This window comes from Chiloscyllium plagiosum, unplaced genomic scaffold (genome assembly GCF_037043375.1).
Source record: "Chiloscyllium plagiosum isolate Xiang-an unplaced genomic scaffold, Cpla_swu_hap1 HiC_scaffold_5, whole genome shotgun sequence".
NCBI lineage: Eukaryota > Metazoa > Chordata > Chondrichthyes > Orectolobiformes > Hemiscylliidae > Chiloscyllium > Chiloscyllium plagiosum.
The window spans coordinates 59,159,241-59,177,722 of NW_028270143.1; the positions used below are offsets into that span (position 1 = coordinate 59,159,241).

Sequence of the window (18,482 nt, forward strand, 5' to 3'; positions counted from 1 at the left end):
CATTTTTGAAGTGTTTAATATTTCTTGGCTGATTGGATGAATTACATTGAGAAGTTTCCAATGTTTTTTTTCCTCTAACAATATTCTAGCTGTAGTACCCAGATCCAGAAACCCTCCCACTGGAGAAGAAAGGCTTCATTTCCTTACTGGAGTCAAAGGAACACCACATATCCCTTGCTTTTTCCACTGAATGGGACAATTTAGTCACTTTGTGTTGATTGAAGGTAGCCATTGCATTAATTGTATCAGATGCATTTTCCATCACCTGTTCCAGTTGCAGTGTGAAAGTTGAATTTAGCCAGTTGTCAGAAGATCTGGCGATTGTTTGAAAGTATTGTAGATTAATCTGAAACATCTTGCAAGAAAGTGCCGAGAAGAACTCGGTAAACAAAGAGCAACTCCGCTGTCCTCATGGGCTGCACAGTAAGTTTAGCTTGTCTCGAGGATGAGATTTGTCATGTGCCACTTGATCATCAGAGCCAAGTACAAGGCAAGAAGCATCTTATGGAAAAGGTAGTGTGAGATGTAAATTTTTTACCAATGCTATTAACTTATTAAGTGCCTATTTTGATCGATCATCACCAGTTTGTCTGCAATAGGATTCAAATGTTTTCAGGTCATTTCCACTGTTTGTTTATTGTGTGATGTTTCAGGATTGTGTTCTTGTTGATTTTACTGCATTGTAACATAGAACAGATAATTGGAAAAGATTGACTAGCCTGATGCAGTAAACTATTCTTGCTAAGATAGTAACCAAGAGCACAGAGTTCAAATAATTCAGTGTTTTTTATGAACACCCCCATTTCTAGCACAGTGAGGTTTAGGTCATAAGTCCATTCTGTTATTTGTCCTGTATGTTCAAATTGATAATGTTCATTTCCAAAGTGTTTTTTTTCAAGAAGTGAAGAGTAGTTGTTATATGCACATAAAAGGTTGTGCAAATGAGATGTGACATGAAGGTAAATGTTATTTTAATTTACGGCTTATTAAATTAACAAACCCATTTTTAAAAATGTGTTTGCTTCTGATTTCAAGCAGGATATTTTTAGAAAGAATAATTATTCTTAAGCATGTTCGTTCATCACACTTAAATGACTGATTTTAAAAAATCTTTTCATTTTCTTCTTTTCAAAAAATTTTCAAATTGACTTTCTTAGGTTTAGTGGAAACTTGTATTAGTTGCTCTAGTTTAGCAATTTGATATTCAATTAGTTTAAATCTGTTTTTGTCTTTTTGGCCAAGGCAGCAGCAAATTAAATATTGAGCAAAGAGGAAGAAACTCAGTGGTCATCAATGAATGTCAAGAGCCAGTAATTTTGTAAAACACAATCAAAGTCAAACTAACTAAAATTGATGATGTTTTCTGACTTTTTAAATAAAATCCCATTCGGTCATTTTTGAAGACAAAACATGGCCAGATACTTAACATTGTCAAAATGCCAAGAATTAATGACCAAGATATGGTAAATGGAGAAAGTGAGGGCTGCAGATGCTGGAGATCAGAGCTGAAAATGTGTTGCTGGAAAAGAGCAGCAGTTCAGGCAGCATCCAAGGAACAGGAGAATCGACGTTTCGGGCATAAGCCCTTCTTCAGGAATGAGGAAAGTGTGTCCAGCAGGCTAAGATAAAAGGAAGGGAGGAGGGACTTGGGGGAGGGGCTTTGGAAATGCGATAGGTATGGTAAATGGACAACTTCAGGGAAAAGACATTAAATATTACAAATTAACTTATTCAATTTTTGTTTGTAATGTCAGAAACGATTTTTTGATTTTACTGTTGAATTAATCCAATGAATTAATTGGCATATTAAATATTAACTTCCTCCTCCACCACCACTACCTTCTACTTCCTAGTTCCGAATTGCATAGCCCTTGCTTTTTATGGTCAGCTATTGTCAGTGAAAGCAGTAATCGGGCAGCTCTGATTTGCTTCAGTGATCCAGGATGACATGAGGGAAAGAAAAAAGAATTTACCTTCCAAGTAGTATTTGGAAAAACCTTTTGGGAAGTGGAGGTATGGCTACTTGGTGGAGGCAGGACAGGGCTTTGTTGTTCCACGCCAAATTCCATTGTTAAAATTGATTTTTAAAATTCCAGGCATGCATTGAATTAAAATTCTCATCATTGTGTTCATATTCTCCCATGCATCTTGCCCCTTTATATCCCTACAACTCCCTGAAACAACTAACCTATTTGAATTATGGTGGCTTGAGCATCTCCGATTTTCATCTGCATACAGTTGGCATTTCATGCCTTCAAACCTTCTGTTAAGCTGTGTCATTCAGACCGAAAACTTTTCTACTTGTCTGTCACTTTTCACTTTGGTCCCTTTATTTAAGGAAAGATACGATTTTATCGGAGGCAATTTAGAGAAGGTTCAGGAGGATGATCACAAGTATGGAGAAGTTGTCTTATGAGCAAAGGCAAAACAAGTTGGGTCTCAACTCACTGGAATTTAGAAGAATGAGAGGTGACCTCATTGAAACATAAGAATTCTTTAGGGACTTGACAGGGTAAATGCTGAGAGGATGTTTCCCCATGTGAGAGAGTATAGGATGAGAGGGCAAATTCTCAGACTTAAGGGGTACCAATTTAAGCCAGAGATGAGGAGAAATGTCTTCTCGCAGAAGGTTGGGATCCTTTGGAATACCCAGTCACGGAGAACTGTGGGGACAAAGTCCTTATATACATTTAAGGCTGAGATACGTAGATTCCTGATCAGCAGGACAATCAAGGCCTATCGGGAAAGGTCAGGAAAGTGGTCGTGAGGAATGTTGGATCAACCGTGAGGATATGGAATTGTGGAGTAGGCTCAGGGGCACCAAATGGCTTAATCCAGTTCCTATTTCTTATGGTCTTAACACAATCACTATACCTCAAGTGGTTCACAGCATGTGAGAAGCTTTGAGATTTGCTATCCAGTAAATGTAAACCTTTATTTAACACTGAACAGTTTTACTCATAAAGCAATTGATATTGTTCGTTAAGGAAGCATACACTAGATATTTCCCCATTATAACAGTTCCTGTACCTTTGTAACTTTAAGCTAGAGATTCCACAGTAATTTGCAGGGAGTTGATTGCTTTGGTGACTTCAAGTTTTCCTGATTGAATTAACTGAGTATTCATTTGTTGAAATGTTTAAACTTGCTCTCTGCAGTTTGCAGTCCATCACTCCTCTGTAGTTCTCTTTCCCTTGGCTCGCCATGAGCATATCAGCAACAGCCGCACAAGAGAAAAGCTTTGGATTGGAGAAAATGTTTTTCACATATTCCTATTGTTCCTAATGTAGAGCTGACTTCTCTGTAATTGTCAGCCATTCTTATTGAATTGGAGTGAATTCATCTGCTGCACTCATGGATTTTGTTAGCTGTTTGGAAAGTTTTAAGCAGATTTGAAGTTGTAGATGAGCTTTCATAAAATGGTAAACATGAAAAAGAAAAGTTACAATATAAGCTTGCTAAAGTTTTGAGTGGAAACCTCTTTATAGTTTTGAGGTTAAATACCCTGTATTGTCAAGCATCAGGACTTTGAAATAAAGAATACGAGGTACCATTTCAATAGTTGAAATGGGTTTCCTCCGGGTGCTCCGGTTTCCTCCCACAGTCCAAAGATATGCAGGGTCAGGTGAATTGGCCATACTAAATTGCCTGTAGTGTTAGGTAAGGGGTAAATGTAGGGGTATGGGTGGGTTGCGCTTCGGCGGGTCGGTGTGGACTTGTTGGGCCGAAGGGCCTGTTTCCACACTGTAATGTAATGTAATCTAATCTTAATGCTAAGCTAATTGATGGCAGTAGAATCATTTCGGAAATGCCCAATTAATTTCAGTGGAATACATTTATGAGCATAGGATTGGATTCTGATCCACCATTAGTTATACAGTTACCATTCATCATTGAGGTTCCAATTATAAAGAATGCTTGAACAAACTAGCAAAATCTTGCTCCTACTGTATATCGGCATGACACATCCTTCAGGTAAGAAGTGGACAAAGGAGTAAAATTGGAGACAGTAGGAACATAAAACCTTATATTTCTTGCTGTAGCAATGACATCATTGGGAAAACAAGTTTTGCAAAACAATGATAAATGACAATTGATGCTTTCCAATTTTTGACTTGGAATTTTCTGTTTGATATACTTCTGCTTGATGGGTTTTATAATACTGAATTTAAACCATCTTTTTGTGATTTCCTGGACATTCATAAAACAGATGAATAATTAAGTCCATAATGTTGTGCATGTCTTTCACAACAGGATTATTGCAAACTGGTCATGAGTAATACTTCGAGAATGTGTTCAGGGGTTCTTTATATTGTGTGCTGGCTGGAAATTCCGGATATTACTCCAAATGAGAATTCTGAAATTCCATAGATCCTTTGAGGAATGTGACACATAGGCCTCCTACCATTTCCATATGTACTTCTATTTTTGTCAGCCTTGCTGTTAATAATATCCTGATGAAAATCTGAATCTGTTCTAAATGGTGCATGAGTTTTCTCAGAAGCCAGTGTTTCCTTGTGACATTGAGTTGGTTGATGCATATTAATTTTGATTATAAGTTTATATTTGGAATATCAAGAACCAAAGTTTATAATAATCACAGTTCCAATTGGCTTGTGTAATTAACAAAAAGTTCTGTAAATTATTTTCACTTTTGAAATTTTGGACATCAGTTTGTGACGTTTTTGCATTTCTATTAATATGTAGTGTTGCTCAGTTGCAGAGAGTATTTGAGTGTGAAATATTAAATCAAAGACTGTGAACAATTATCATTTTGATACAATTGAAGAGTATTGAATCTGTAATTTTTACCAAGTAAAGCAGTGCTCCTTATTTAAAGCAAATTTGTGTCTATATCAAGATCAAAAGTATGGAGCTATGACACTGCAGCTGCTCCATACTGTAATCTAATTCACTAAAATCACAACAGCTTGTTTGATATACAAGCGAAACAAAGTATTTGGTTCACTTAATAATTTTGGTTCAGTTAATAACTTCAGTTCAGTCTCTGGAAAGTCTGTACAGGGATTAAACTTTGTGTTGAGTGGTTCATATCCAAGTACAGTATAAATAAGAATAATGGACTTGGGTATAATGGGGAGAGGGAATCATTTCACTGTAGAATTACTTGCTGGGCCGATATGATAGAACTAGAAGAAAGTGAGGACTGCAGATGCTGGAGATCAGAGCTGAAAAATGTGTTGCTGGAAAAGCGCAGCAGGTCAGGCAGCATCCAAGGAGCAGGTGAATCGCCATTTCGGGCATAAACCTTCCCTATGGGTACCGAAATTAGCTATCAGCCTCTGCTCGGCCACTTTTCTCTGCTGCCTGTCCCGAAGTCCACCTTGGAGGATGGTCACCCAAAGGAAGGTGGAAGGTGACCATCCTCCAAGGTGGACTTCGGGATAGGCAGCAGAGAAAAGTGACTGAGCAGAGGCTGATAGCTAAGTTCGGTACCTATAGGGAGGGCCTCAACTGGGACCTTGGGTTCATGTCACATTACAGGTGACCACTATTGCATTATACACACACACAGATACTCCTATACACATACACTCTCTCACACACACAGGCACTCCTATCCACACATACACACGGACGCACATATACACAGACGCGCACACAGATACCCACACACACCCTTACAGACACACACACTCCCACACTCTCACATGCACCCCCTCATAGACTTAAGACACTCTGCACTCACTACATACACTTTCTCTTACTCACAACCCCCAACCCAGACAGACACACACAGACAGAGAGACAGACAAAGACCCACATGCGCACATATATTTTGTGGGGTGAATTTGTACTTTCAGGGTTACATTGTACTGTGCTCAAAAACTGCATGCATTCATGTCAAACTCCGTTATCTCACTTTTTAGATTAGAATCAAACTAAACATCATGGCATAGACAGAGCACACAGGGGGCCAACACCTTCAACATATTGTCTAGCTATCACCATTGTTAACAGCTAACCCAAGAATGCAACTTTTTAAAAAAAAGGTTTTGTGATTTACACATGAAAGAAGTGAAACTATCACGGTATTCTAACAGATGAAAGGCTTAACAAACGATCAATTTTTCAATGTATAATTTCAGTTACATCACACTGTAACTTTTTGCTATAAATTGTGTGTGTTAGGGTTGAGCCCTCCACTACCACCTGATGAAGGAGCGACGCTCCGAAAGCTAGTGTGCTTCCAAATAAACCTGTTGGACTATAACCTGGTGTTGGGTGATTTTTAACTTTGTACACCCCAGTCCAACACCGGCATCTCCAAATCATGCCTGTTACTTGAGTAGCTTTATGTTGTTAATAAAACAGGTATTTATTTTGTAATTCACTAAATTATTCAGCAAGTCACAAATTCTGTTAGGGCACCCTGATTATAAAATTATCCAAGTTTGACAGCAAAAGTCAAGTTCGACTGACCCTTGATCCTTGACCCACACCTGCTTTTAATTAGAGGTTTCCTCTTTCAAAAGCTTAAAAAATTCTTGGCGTAAGAGATGAAATTTTGTTCTTTGGCTAAAGATTTAGAAAAATAGTTGTCCTTACAATAGTGCTTATTAAATAATTTAACATCTCTGTGATCCTGTTGCAAAATTACTCCCAAATTGCTGTGTTGCACTTTAATTGCTTTACTCATCATCAAATTACATTCCATTTTTTTTGTAGGTGAATTTCAGTTTCCCTGCAGAATTATACTATTCATCAATTCATTAAAAGGACTTTTATTTTTATACACAGTGACATTTCATGCATGAATAACATTAGTCAAGATAACATGCTCCTACTGTAATCCTTAACTAACTGAAAAAATAGGAGTAGAATAAATAGTGTGACCAGTGGTTTAGAACGTTAATAGTTCGGGGTAAAAAGATATTCAATAAAGGCCCTAAACTTCACAAAACAGTGCTACATGCAATGAAAATGACATGCTGAAGAAGACTTTACACTGGTGACAGCATCCAAAACACCTTTCCTATTACACAGGTCAGGTCTGTGATTTCATAAGCCATTCATTAATCTGCTTTATTTGGTTATGAGCCACCTGACAGATCTTTAGAAGCAGCAGTCAGTTTAATTTACACAGTTTGTCCAGGGACCGAGCTAATTGAATTGAATGCTCGCTTCTCTGTACTACAGACAAATAGTTGCAGTTTAGGTGAATAAAGTGACAACAAAACAGTTTGTATTTATGTTAAGCCTTTAGTGTAGTGAAGCTTAAGTGGCTTCACAGGGAGCATCGTCAAACAAATTCTGATGCCAAGACACTTAATGAGGTATTAGCTCAGGTGGCCAAGAGCTTGGTTGAACAGAAGTTTTAGGGAGCATTTTAAAAGAGGTTGAGTAACAAAGTTTATGGAGGGAGTTCTGGACCTTGGAATCTTGACAGCTGAAGGGATGACTGCCAATGATTGAGTATTAAAGTCAGGACTTCTCAAAACCAGAACTGAAGTAGTCATGGAGGGTTGTAAGAGTCAATAAAGTGTGGAGCTGGAAAAAGCACAGTAGGTCAGACAGCATCTGGGGAGCAAGAGAGTCAACATTTTGAGCTTAACCCTTCATCAGGAAGGGAAGAGGTGATTTCAGAGATAGAGAGGAGTGAGGAGATCATGCAATTTGGAATGAAGGGTGAGAATTTCAGTGTTTCCTCAAAATACATGTGTGACTTAACTAGAGCTAATGCAGATCAGTGAGCACAGTGGTGATTGGTAAACATAATTTGATGTAATTTAGGACATACATAGAAATATAAAAGTCTCCAAGTACACAGGGAGAATATTCAAGGCTGTGGGCCAAGTGGTAGAAAGTTGCATGAATGTAGATGTATAGTAGTTTTGGACAGTGCAGACTGCCCAAGAACTGAAAGGCCTTGTCTGTGGTTTCTGATTCTATGATCTTAACATGGCAGGTTTGCAAGGAATACTTTAATATTGTTAATTTTAAAGTAACCGATTAGTCAATGGGCATGTTACCAGACGAGCTCACAGGGGCAAAGTGGGCAATTCATAGAGTTGACGCTGGGTGGTCTGTGATGGTATAGATATGTAGCCAGAAACTCATCTTTAAATCTAATATAATACCAAAGTTGCAAGCAGTTTGGATGAGCCTCAGGCAGTGGCCAGGGTGAAAGCTGGAGTCAATGATTAGAGATGGAGGGAGAGCAAAGACCATGGCATTTTCTGTTTGTGATATCCGGTTGGACGATATTTCTACTAATCCCATGCCGTATGTTGGACAAGCAATTTCTAGACAGTGAGAGATCAGGAAGAAGTGATGACAAAGTTGAGATTGATGTATTCAAGATGCATGTGAATACTCCTCCTGTGCTTTTGAAAGATGCTGCTGAGGGGGGAGTGTTTAGATTGTGGAAGCCATGATTGGGTCTGTGGGGCACCAGATGCAGTGGAGCGGGAGCATGATATGAAGCCATTGCAAGTAAAACTCTGGTTATGATTGGTTGAGAGTGAAAACTATCCCATGTAGCTGAATGAAGTAAAGAGGCTTTGGAGGAAGTTAATCGCCATGTCAAAGGCTGTGGACAAATTGGGAAGGATGAGAATGGGGTATAAACAGGAATGGAATATTCAAGAGGGAACAAAAACAGAAATTGTAGAGAAACTCAGCAGCTGTAGCAGCATCTGTGGAGAGAAAGCTGAATTTACAGAGTTCTGAAGAAGGGTCGCTGGACCTGAAACTGCTTTCACTCCATAAGTGCTGTCAGACCTGCTGAGTTTCTCCAGCAATGTTTGGTGTTTCAGATTTCCAACATCTGCAGTTCTTTGTTTCCGACTTTAATTTAAAAAAAAATTGTGAAAACTGTACAAGGCAGAAGTCACACTACAGCTGGTACAGTATTGGGTCCCTCATCTCAGGAAATATGTCCTGACATTGTCTTATATGTATGAAAGCACTACACCCTGCAACACTGGAGGATTGCAAGTTTCCCAAATCCACCCCATTATTAAATATAAAGGAGTCATGATCTAAGTCCAGATGTTGTAGACCAATCAGCTGAACAACACATAAATCGAAGTCCTTAGAAATGATTTGCTGGATCTCATGTGTAAATATTTAGAAAAAGTGTAATCAGCTGAAGAACATCAGCTTTCACTCAGGGAAGGAAAATCACATCTTGTGTTGTTTCACAGCTAGAATGTAATATACCTTAAAGAGCTGTGCTTATGATATCATCATTGTATCATAGCGTGTGATCTTAGTGTATAAAAAATCTCAAATTACATTATAACTGGGGCTGCTTGAAGCATAATATGCTGGTGAAAGAGCTCCACTGTGTGTAACTTAGTATTAGCCCAGACACGAAAGTGCTTGTGTTTGTAATATATGTATACACCAGGAGTTGTAATAAATGCCTGTTGAATCTTTGAGTGCCATGTCTGCATTTTATGTTCCTGAGAACTAACGTAAGTATTGGCTCAGTGGGACAAATAAGCTGAAGCCGTAAGCCTACATCAAGGTGACATTTCAAGATCTTAATTTATTTCAGGGAAGGTGGCAGCTGCAATATTGTTGACAAGATGGATCAGGAAATACTTTCTGTCATTTGTCAGATGTTTTGATTTATATCATGGGGTTGATACAGTTAAACATCCTAAGGTGCTTCGCAAGTGCATTATCAAATAGAATTTGGCCACAGAATGAGATATTAAGACGGGTGACCAAATGCCGGGTCAAACAAGTCGTTTTTTTTTAGGTACCTCTGAAAGGAGCAAAGCCATTCAGTAGTTTCATGAGTGAATTGCAGACATTCTGGCTGAGGCAGCTGAAAGCATGGCCCTCCATGGGGGAGCAGTTCAAATTGTGGGACCCCTGAGGAGTGAAATGCAGAAATCTTCGAGGTTTTGGGGGATGGAGGAAATTCAGAGATTAGTAGAAGCAGGGGGGTAATGGTGGGATGACATGATGGTATAAAAGGTGTACTAGTTGGAAATGAATACCCAGAATTTGGTAGACCGTTCTAGTGTTTATAGTGCTATAAGTTTGGTTATAGGAGGAACACAAACTTCTGAATAATCTGGCCACGTGAAATGTATGAACGTTTTTGATGTGCAGCTATTTTAACATGTGACAGGCTAAGAGTTAGGGTGATATTTGTTGTCATTATAACATTCATTGCAAGTGTATTCTGCGAAAGTTTCTTTTTTACATAGTGTTATTACCCTACTATTCTTTATCAGATTTTTAAAAAAGGTCTCTTGTGAGGAACACTTAGCTGTTTAATTGCTCATGATATTCTTCCTTAATGCACGAGTCTGAATTTAAAGGTTAAGATTTCTTTACAGTTTTTGTTCCTTTTGTCACATGATGTAATTTCGTGTACATACCGGCTAACATTAATCAGTGAAAGATACAAAGCCCACAAATTATTAACTACTTTGTTTATCAGTCCTGTCACTTCCAAAGATTTGTGCTAAGGCTTGCATGATTTCCTCACCTCTTGCATCCCACTTAAAAGTCTACAATTTAACATGCATTGTCTCTCATTTTCCCTGATTGTTGTCTACTCTCTGCTTGTAATTTCTTCAGTTAAGGGTTTGGGGTAGAATTTCCTATGGAAGCTTATTCAGAAATTTTCTCCTAAACTACCCCCATCTATGCAACTGTCCTGCTGATGTTTGTTTATGTCTATATTTCTGATCAAGCGCAAACATATGTATGGAAGTATGTGTTTAAACTAGGAAAAGTCAGCAAAACTATCATAGGCAGCAGAAAGCAGCAAGCTCACACTTCATATTCTTTCTTGAAATATGAAAGTGATTCTAATAATCATTTATGACCAGGATGAACAGCATATTTGAGCATTAAGCTTTTCAATTTTCAGTGTTATCATCATACCATAAAACACCTTCACTAGACAGAACGTAACATGCCTGGTTAACGAAGACTTTATTTGTCAGTTTAAAAATCAACAATGCACAAGAAAAATGACCAGTGCTGCTATGCTAAAAATTCTTGGCTTAATTTTACATCTGTTTCAAATAAGAATGATTGCAGGAAATCCTTGGTCTTAGCCTGAGGAGGAGCCGTTGTCATGAGCTGAAATGTCGGGTTCAACTGACGAGTGTAAAAGATGGAGGAAAATAGAGTTTGTTTTAATTTGTGTTTTGATGCTGTTGTGTTAGAATTATCTCTACCTTTTCCATCATGTGTTTGCCCTGATTAAACATCACCCTCCATGCAAAAAGACAAAAAATGTAATCACTCTTGCCTGTCTCCTCAAAAGCCAGTCCTTGGAGTTTGCAAATGGAAAACTAGCCATTTCTTCTTCAAGGTCTTTGGACGCACCATCACCTCCCACATCCCCCCTCTTTTTTTTGGAACAACAACTTGTTTGAAGTATTCCAATCAGGTTTACTGTCACAATACCAACATAATTCTTCTTAGTCACTGTTGTCATTGTGCAATTATATCCTTATGGTTACTCTTATGAAAAAAGCCGATCTGTCTTTAAAATGGTCAAAGAATCTGAGAAAATGACCTCCAGAAGTCACATGGCTATCCCTGTGGATTTCATCTGGTGTTGTCTCGGGACTGTGTTTATGTCAGAAAGAAATCATGAGACTTTTGAAAATCATTGATTTTTTTTTTTCTTTATGTTTTCATGGCTGTGCAATGATCCAGCCCCGGTAAAGATGGCAGATTTCCATCCCTAAATAAATTCCAAAGTGAACAAGATGGGTTCTTACAACATTGAGAATTGTCATGATCCCCATCACCGAGAATAGGTTAACATTCCAAATCCATTTATTAAATTTAATTCTCACTTGCTGCCATGAGGTTTGAACTTTTTCCTCAGAATATTGACCTGGCGTCTGAATTACTAATCCAGGAATATTACAACTGTGTCCCCATAACATTTCTGAGAAAAAATATAAACCTCTTGAACATTGTTACCCTGAAGGTAAAACAACTTTTCACACTACATCCTGACAATGAGAGCCATTCTGGTTAATGGGTCAGATAATTGAAACGGTTACTGGATCTGTGCCTAAGGCCTAGGCCAATTTGACATCTAATGTGGAAATATGATTCACCAGTTTTGTGATAATAGTCATTTCAAATCTTCAGCTGTACAAATCAAGCCATGAACAACTATTTTCATGCTGAAGAACTTGGGAGGTACCATCAATGAGAAACTTGTCCGCAAGGTGACAGAGGAAAGTAAGCCAGCAACAGGACTGCTGTACTGAACTGGGCTATTGAGAGCTGAAATCTGTTCTGCTCATTCACCTGCAGTTGTTTGATTACAGATGCCATCACAGCTGCTGAGTCAGACTTCCAGGTTTTCAGCCCTTTTATTTCAAAAAGAGAATCTTGATGTAAACCAGGACTGTAACAATCTCAGAAACTGACCTTATTAAAATACCTTTCGATATACTATATCCTGACTGACTTTTCATTTTTAGATTACTTACATTTTTTTTTAGATTAGATTACTTACAGTGTGGAAACAGGCCCTTCGGCCCAACAAGTCCACACCAACCCGCTGAAGCGCAACTCACCCAGACCCATTCCCCTACGTTTACCCCTTCACCTAACACTACAGGCAGTTTAGCATGGCCAATTCACCTGACCTGCACATCTTTGTGATTGGGGGAGGAAACCGGAGCAAACCCACGCTGACACGGGGAGAATGTGCAAACTCCACACAGAGTTACCTGAGGCGGGAATTGAACCTGGGTCTCTGGCGCTGTGAGGCAGCAGTGCTAACCACTGTGCCACCGTGCAGCCATTTTTGTGCATGGATGTTTGTTAATAACCTTTTCAATTTTCTTGAAGTGGTTTTGCAATAAACTAACCTTAATCCTATTTAAGGTACTAAAGCTATGCTTTTTAAAAATTCAAATACTGCACAAGGGGGCCAAGTGAGCTACACAATTTTACAGTTCACAGAATACCCTGAGGTCAAACCTGGCGTCGTTGTGATGGTCACAAATGACATCCTATGTTGTTTTGACCAAGATCCTCCCTCAGTCCCTCTCCACCTATCTGCACCTTTTTGAGGTGGTTACTGTTCCAAGTCTTTCTATTGTTAGCTATCTGGGTGGAATTGTTGTCACCTCGTTTCATTTTTATCTATTGAATAATGGCCAAGGAATCATTTGCAGTGGGTTTTCTTCCCACTCCTCTGCCATAGCTTAGGTGTCCCCAAGGTCGACCCTTGACCTGGTCCTACTTCTCATCTATATCCTGCTATTCAGTGACATCCATTGAAAATGCAGCATTAGTTTTCATGCGTACATTGATGACACCCAGCTCTGCCTCACTGCCATGTCTCTCAATTCTGCCACTGATGTTGTTTATCTGGTATTTCCTCCACCTAAATAATGTATTGAGGAGACTGAAACCATTATTTTCAGCCCCTGCTCCAATCTCCATTCACCCGCTGTTAACTGTACTGTTCCCCCGGCAACCGTGGGAGGCAATGATGTAGAGCTTTTGTTGCTAGGGTAGTACTCATTCAGGTTCGAATACCACCATAGCAGGTGATAGAATTTAAATTCAGTAAAAAATCTGAATTAAGCATCTATGGATGCCCAGGAAAAAACACTTTTAATTGTGGAAAAAATCCAATTGGTTCATTCATGTCTTTTAGGAAAAAAATCTGCTGTCCTTAACTGGTCTGACTGGCATGATTACAGCCCACCGCAAAATGGTTGACTCTGAAGTGGCTTAGCAAGCTGTTGTGGAGGCTCGTACAGTTATAGCATTTAAAAAGGCATCTGGATGGGTATGTGAATAGGAAGGGTTGAGAGGGATATGGGCCAAATGCTGGCAAATGCGGGACTAGATTAATTTAGGTTATCTGTTTGGCATGGACAAATTGGATTGAAGGCTCTGATTCTGTGTGTACAACTCTGTGGCTCCATGAGCCCACTCCACCATTTAACATGATCATACCTGATCCTATCCTGGTCTCAACTCCATTTTCCTGCCTGCTTCCCATAGCCCTTTATCCCGCTTTTCATCTGAAACACATCTATTTCTTTCTTGAATCTATTGGTTAATTCTGCCTCCACTGGACTCTGGGGCAGTGCGTTCCTCAGATTGAAAACCCTCTGGGGGAAGTAGTTTCTCCTCATCTCAGTTTTGTATCTACTTCCTCTCACTCTACGTCTGTGATCTCTTGTTCGAGACTGTCCCATAAGGGAGAACATTTTCTGTTCATTGTCCATTTTATCAATTCCCCTTTAGCCTTTTATATCCCCCAGTCAGATTCCTCCTCATTCTTCTGAACTCTAGTGAGTATAAGCCTGATCTATTCAACCGCTCCTTGTATGGCAGCCCCTTCATCCCTGGAATCGACCTGGTGAACCTCCTCTGAACTACCTGTCGTGCCATTGCCTCCTTTCTCAAGTAAGGAGACCAAAACAGGACACCATTCTCGAGGTGTGCTCTCAACAATGCCTTATATAATTGTAACAACAGTTCCTTACTTTTATTATCCAGTCATTTTGCAGTAAGTGCCAGGATTCCAATTGCATGCAGAATTCTGTACCTTAACTTGCAACATGTTATCTTCCCCATCTTCATGGACCCTCTGACTTGAATGAACTTCCAGTCAAACAATGGTTAGAGTTTAAAATTCTCTAGTTTGTTTTAAAATTGCACCTTGGCCTCATTGCTCCTTATCTCGTCCAGCCCCATAACTCTGAGGTATGTTATCTCAGGTATGATACTAAGCTGGCTGGCAGGATGAAATGTGATGAGGATGTTAGGAGATTACAGGGTGACCTGGACAAGTTAGGTGAGTGGTCAGATGCATGGCAGATGCAGTTTAATGTGGATAAATGTATGGTTATCCACTTTGGTGGCAAGAACAGGAAGGTAGATTACTGCCTAAATGGAATCAATTTAGGTAAAGGGGCAGTACAGAGAGATCTGGGTGTTCTTGTACACCAGTCAATGAAGGTAAGCATGCAGGTACAGCAGGTAGTGAAGAAGGCTAATAGCATGCTGGCCTTCATAATAAGAGGGATTGAGTATAGAAGCAAAGAGGTTCTTCTGCAGCTGTACAGGGCCCTGGTGAGACCACACCTGGAGTATTGTGTGCAGTTCTGGTCTCCAAATTTGAGGAAAGACATTCTGGCTATTGAGGGAGTGCAGCGTAGGTTCACGAGGTCAATTCCTGGAATGGCGGGATTACCTTACACTGAAAGACTGGAGCGACTGGGCTTGTATACCCTTGAGTTTCGAAGATTGAGAGGGGATCTGATTGAGACATATAAGATTATTAAAGGATTGGACACTCTGGAGGCAGGAAACATGTTTCCGCTGATGGGTGAGTGCCGAACCAGAGGACACAGCTTAAAAATACGGGGTAGACCATTTAGGACAGAGATGAGGAGAAACTTCTTCACCCAGAGAGTGGTGACTGTGTGGAATGCTCTGCCCCAGAAGGCAGAAGAGGCCCAGTCTCTGGATTCATTTCAGAAAGAGTTGGATAGAGCTCTCAAGGATAGTGGAATCAAGGGTTATGGAGATAAGGCAGGAACAGGATACTGATTAAGGATGATCAGCCATGATCATATTGAATGGTGGTGCAGGCTCGAAGGGCTGAATGGCCTACTCCTGCACCTATTGTCTATTGTCCTCAAATTCTACTAGCATTCCTGATTTTAATTGCTCTATCTTTGACAGCCAGTAGTTCCTTGGGCTCTAAGCTTTAGAATACCCTTGCGACAAATGTACCCATCTCTTTTCCTCATTTACCTCCTTTAAGACACTCCTTAAAACCTAAGTGACCAAACTTTTGGTCATTTGATCTGGTAACAGCTAATGTGACTTCATGTTGAATTTGTTTGAAAACGCTCCTATGAAGCTCCGATGGATGTTTTGATGATGCTAAAGGCACTGTTTAAATTTAATGTTGTTGCTGTTTGGTTTTTGAGCCAGGCTTCTCAGCACTGGGTGGCGCTAATTTAAAATTCAGCACAAAATAATCATTGCAGTACCCAGTTTCTGTTGCTGGGTGTCACTCTGCAGCAGTTTTGGGGCAAGTTGCAGAAGGGAAAATGAGAGGAAGACCTATAAAAAGGACAGAAAGACTAGCATTCGTACAGCACTTTTTACTACTTCCAGCTGTTTCAAAGTGCTTTATTGTCAATTAAATACTTTTGGAATGTAGTCACTTAAGAATAAAGGGAGTTGTATCTTCATTCTGAATATAGTGACTGTGCAACAAGTGCTATGTTATAGTCACATCAGAGCACATGGAGCTGGAGTCTGAGTCTGTAGAGCTCCAAATAATATGCTCTTTTACTATTCTCTGTGTTTAGTTATGTTTACTAGAGCTTATTGCTGTTCACTCAATGCTACACTGACTGATAAAATGCAGAAGACAAAGCAGCTAGTTTGTATTTGGCCACATCCCACACACACAACTAATGATGATGATCAGATAATGTTTTCTTCTGTGATGCTGATCAAGGGAGGAATACAGTTCACAAAATTGCTCTGCTCGTCTTTGAAATATCACCATGGAATCTGAGTAGGCAGGTGCGGCTTCAGTTTAACACTTCATTTGAAAGATGGCACTTTGGATATTGCAGCACTCTTCCCTCAAGTATCAACCTTAATTCCTGTGCTCAGGACCTGGGGTAGGACTTTGACTCTCAAGCCTTGTGACTCAGACAGGCGAGAGCATTTTTAACTCAGCCGTCTCTGACCCACAGGATGCAGAGAGATGTAGAAAGGCAAGCATGAAAGAAACTCGAACGGAGGAAAGAGGAAATAACCTTTGGTGCTTCAGCAGTAAACTAAAAGGCCATAATTTCTTCGGACATCTTTGCTTGTTCTTGCCCTATTTTCCATTTTGAAGAGTCACATCTCTTCACATATATTTTCGGAGTAAAAGTATTCAGTGTTATTTTTTTGCCTCTGACTTTTTTTGTTGTGCTGGCATTTGCAAAGATGCAGTCATAATCTGGTATTTCGTCCAAATGGCCAGTCTTTATCTATGCGTTTATGCGTTAAATCCATAGGCAGTTTTAATACTTTGATTACATCCCCATTAACTGTCTAAATGGAAGTGAGTACAAGCCACGTTTATACACACCTTTTAAGATCAGGTATTCTCATGATTATGCGTTATACCCCTTCCAGCTTAATATTCAACACTGAAAACATTCCTCCAGGTGTGGGCTGACCAAGGGTCTCTGTTACTGAAGCATCAATTCCTCACTTTGGTACTCACATTTCTTCAGAAGAAGACGTGCTAACCTTTTAAACATAGAACATAGAACATTACAGGGCAGTATAGGTCCTTCAGCCCATCATGTTGCACCGCCCTGTGAAGCCAACACGAAGCCCATCTAACCAACACTGTTCCATTCTTGTCCATATGCCTATCCAGTGACCACTTAAATGCCTGTAAAGTTGGCGAGCCTTCTACTGTTCAGGCGGGGTGTTCCATGTCCCTACTACTCTGAGGAAAGAAACTACCTCTGACATCCATTCTATATCTATTACCCCTCGTGTTAGCTGTCACCATCCTAGGAGAAAGGCTGTCACTGTCCACCCAATGTACCCCTCTGATTATCTTGTATGTCTCAATTAAGTCACCTCTCAACTACTTCTCTCTAATGAAAACAGCCTCAAGTCCCTCAACCTTCCCTCGTAAGACTTTCCCTCCATACCAGGTAACATCCTAGTAAATCTCTCCTCTGAAACCTTTCCAAATCTTCCACATCCTTCCTATAATGCAGTGACCAGAAATGCATGCAATATTCCGAGTGCGGCCGCACCAGAGTTTTGTACAGCTGCAGCATGACCTCATGGTTCTGAAACTCAATCCCTCTACCAATAAAAGCTAACTAACTGCATGCCTTCTGAACAGCCCTATCAACCTGGGTGGCAACTTTGAGGGATCTATGTACATGGACATCGAGATTTTACTGCTCATCTACACTACCAAGAATCTTACCATTCGCCCAGTACACTGCGTTCCTGTTACTCCTGCCAAAATTGAATCATCTCACACTTTTCTGCATTAACTCTATTTTCCACCTCTCAGTCCAGTTCTGCAGCTTATCTATGTCCCTCTGTAACCTACAACATTGTTCAACACTATCCACAACTGTACTGACCTTAGTGTCATCTGCAAATTTATTAACCCAAATGTGATGAACTTTTGTACCTGTGCACTAACTTTTAACCAATTGTGCACGAGGACAACCGAGTTAATTTGTTTCTGTGCAGCTTCTGGTTTCTTACTAGTCAGTATAATATTATGATTTGTCTTTGAGATCTAAAAAATCTCAAACTTCTCAACTTTCAACCCTTTTTGTCATGGTACTTTCAATCACATAAGTTCTTTAATTCCCTTTGTATTTTCTTGCTGCAATTTGTAGAATGGGCCGCACCACTATTCATTGTTATTGTATATATCATACACTTCTTAAAACAGTTTTTATCCATCTCAATGATTTATACATTGGAAA

At 39.7% G+C, this 18,482-nt stretch overlaps 1 protein-coding gene across 3 annotated transcripts in view; it reads left to right on the forward strand.

Annotated features, from left to right (window-relative positions):
- LOC122549908 (tensin-3) overlaps positions 1-18,482 on the forward strand; it is a 439,923-nt gene that overhangs the window by 94,582 nt on the left and 326,859 nt on the right. Inside the window, exon 1 of one of the 3 annotated variants that reach the window (XM_087987223.1) lies at positions 257-513. The exons of the other annotated variants lie outside the window; for them this stretch is intronic. Within the exon in view, the coding sequence (XP_087843349.1) occupies positions 412-513 (102 nt within the window). The 5' untranslated portion in view covers positions 257-411. Of the gene's footprint in view, positions 1-256; positions 514-18,482 lie in introns of those variants that run through there. 3 annotated transcript variants of the gene reach the window in all.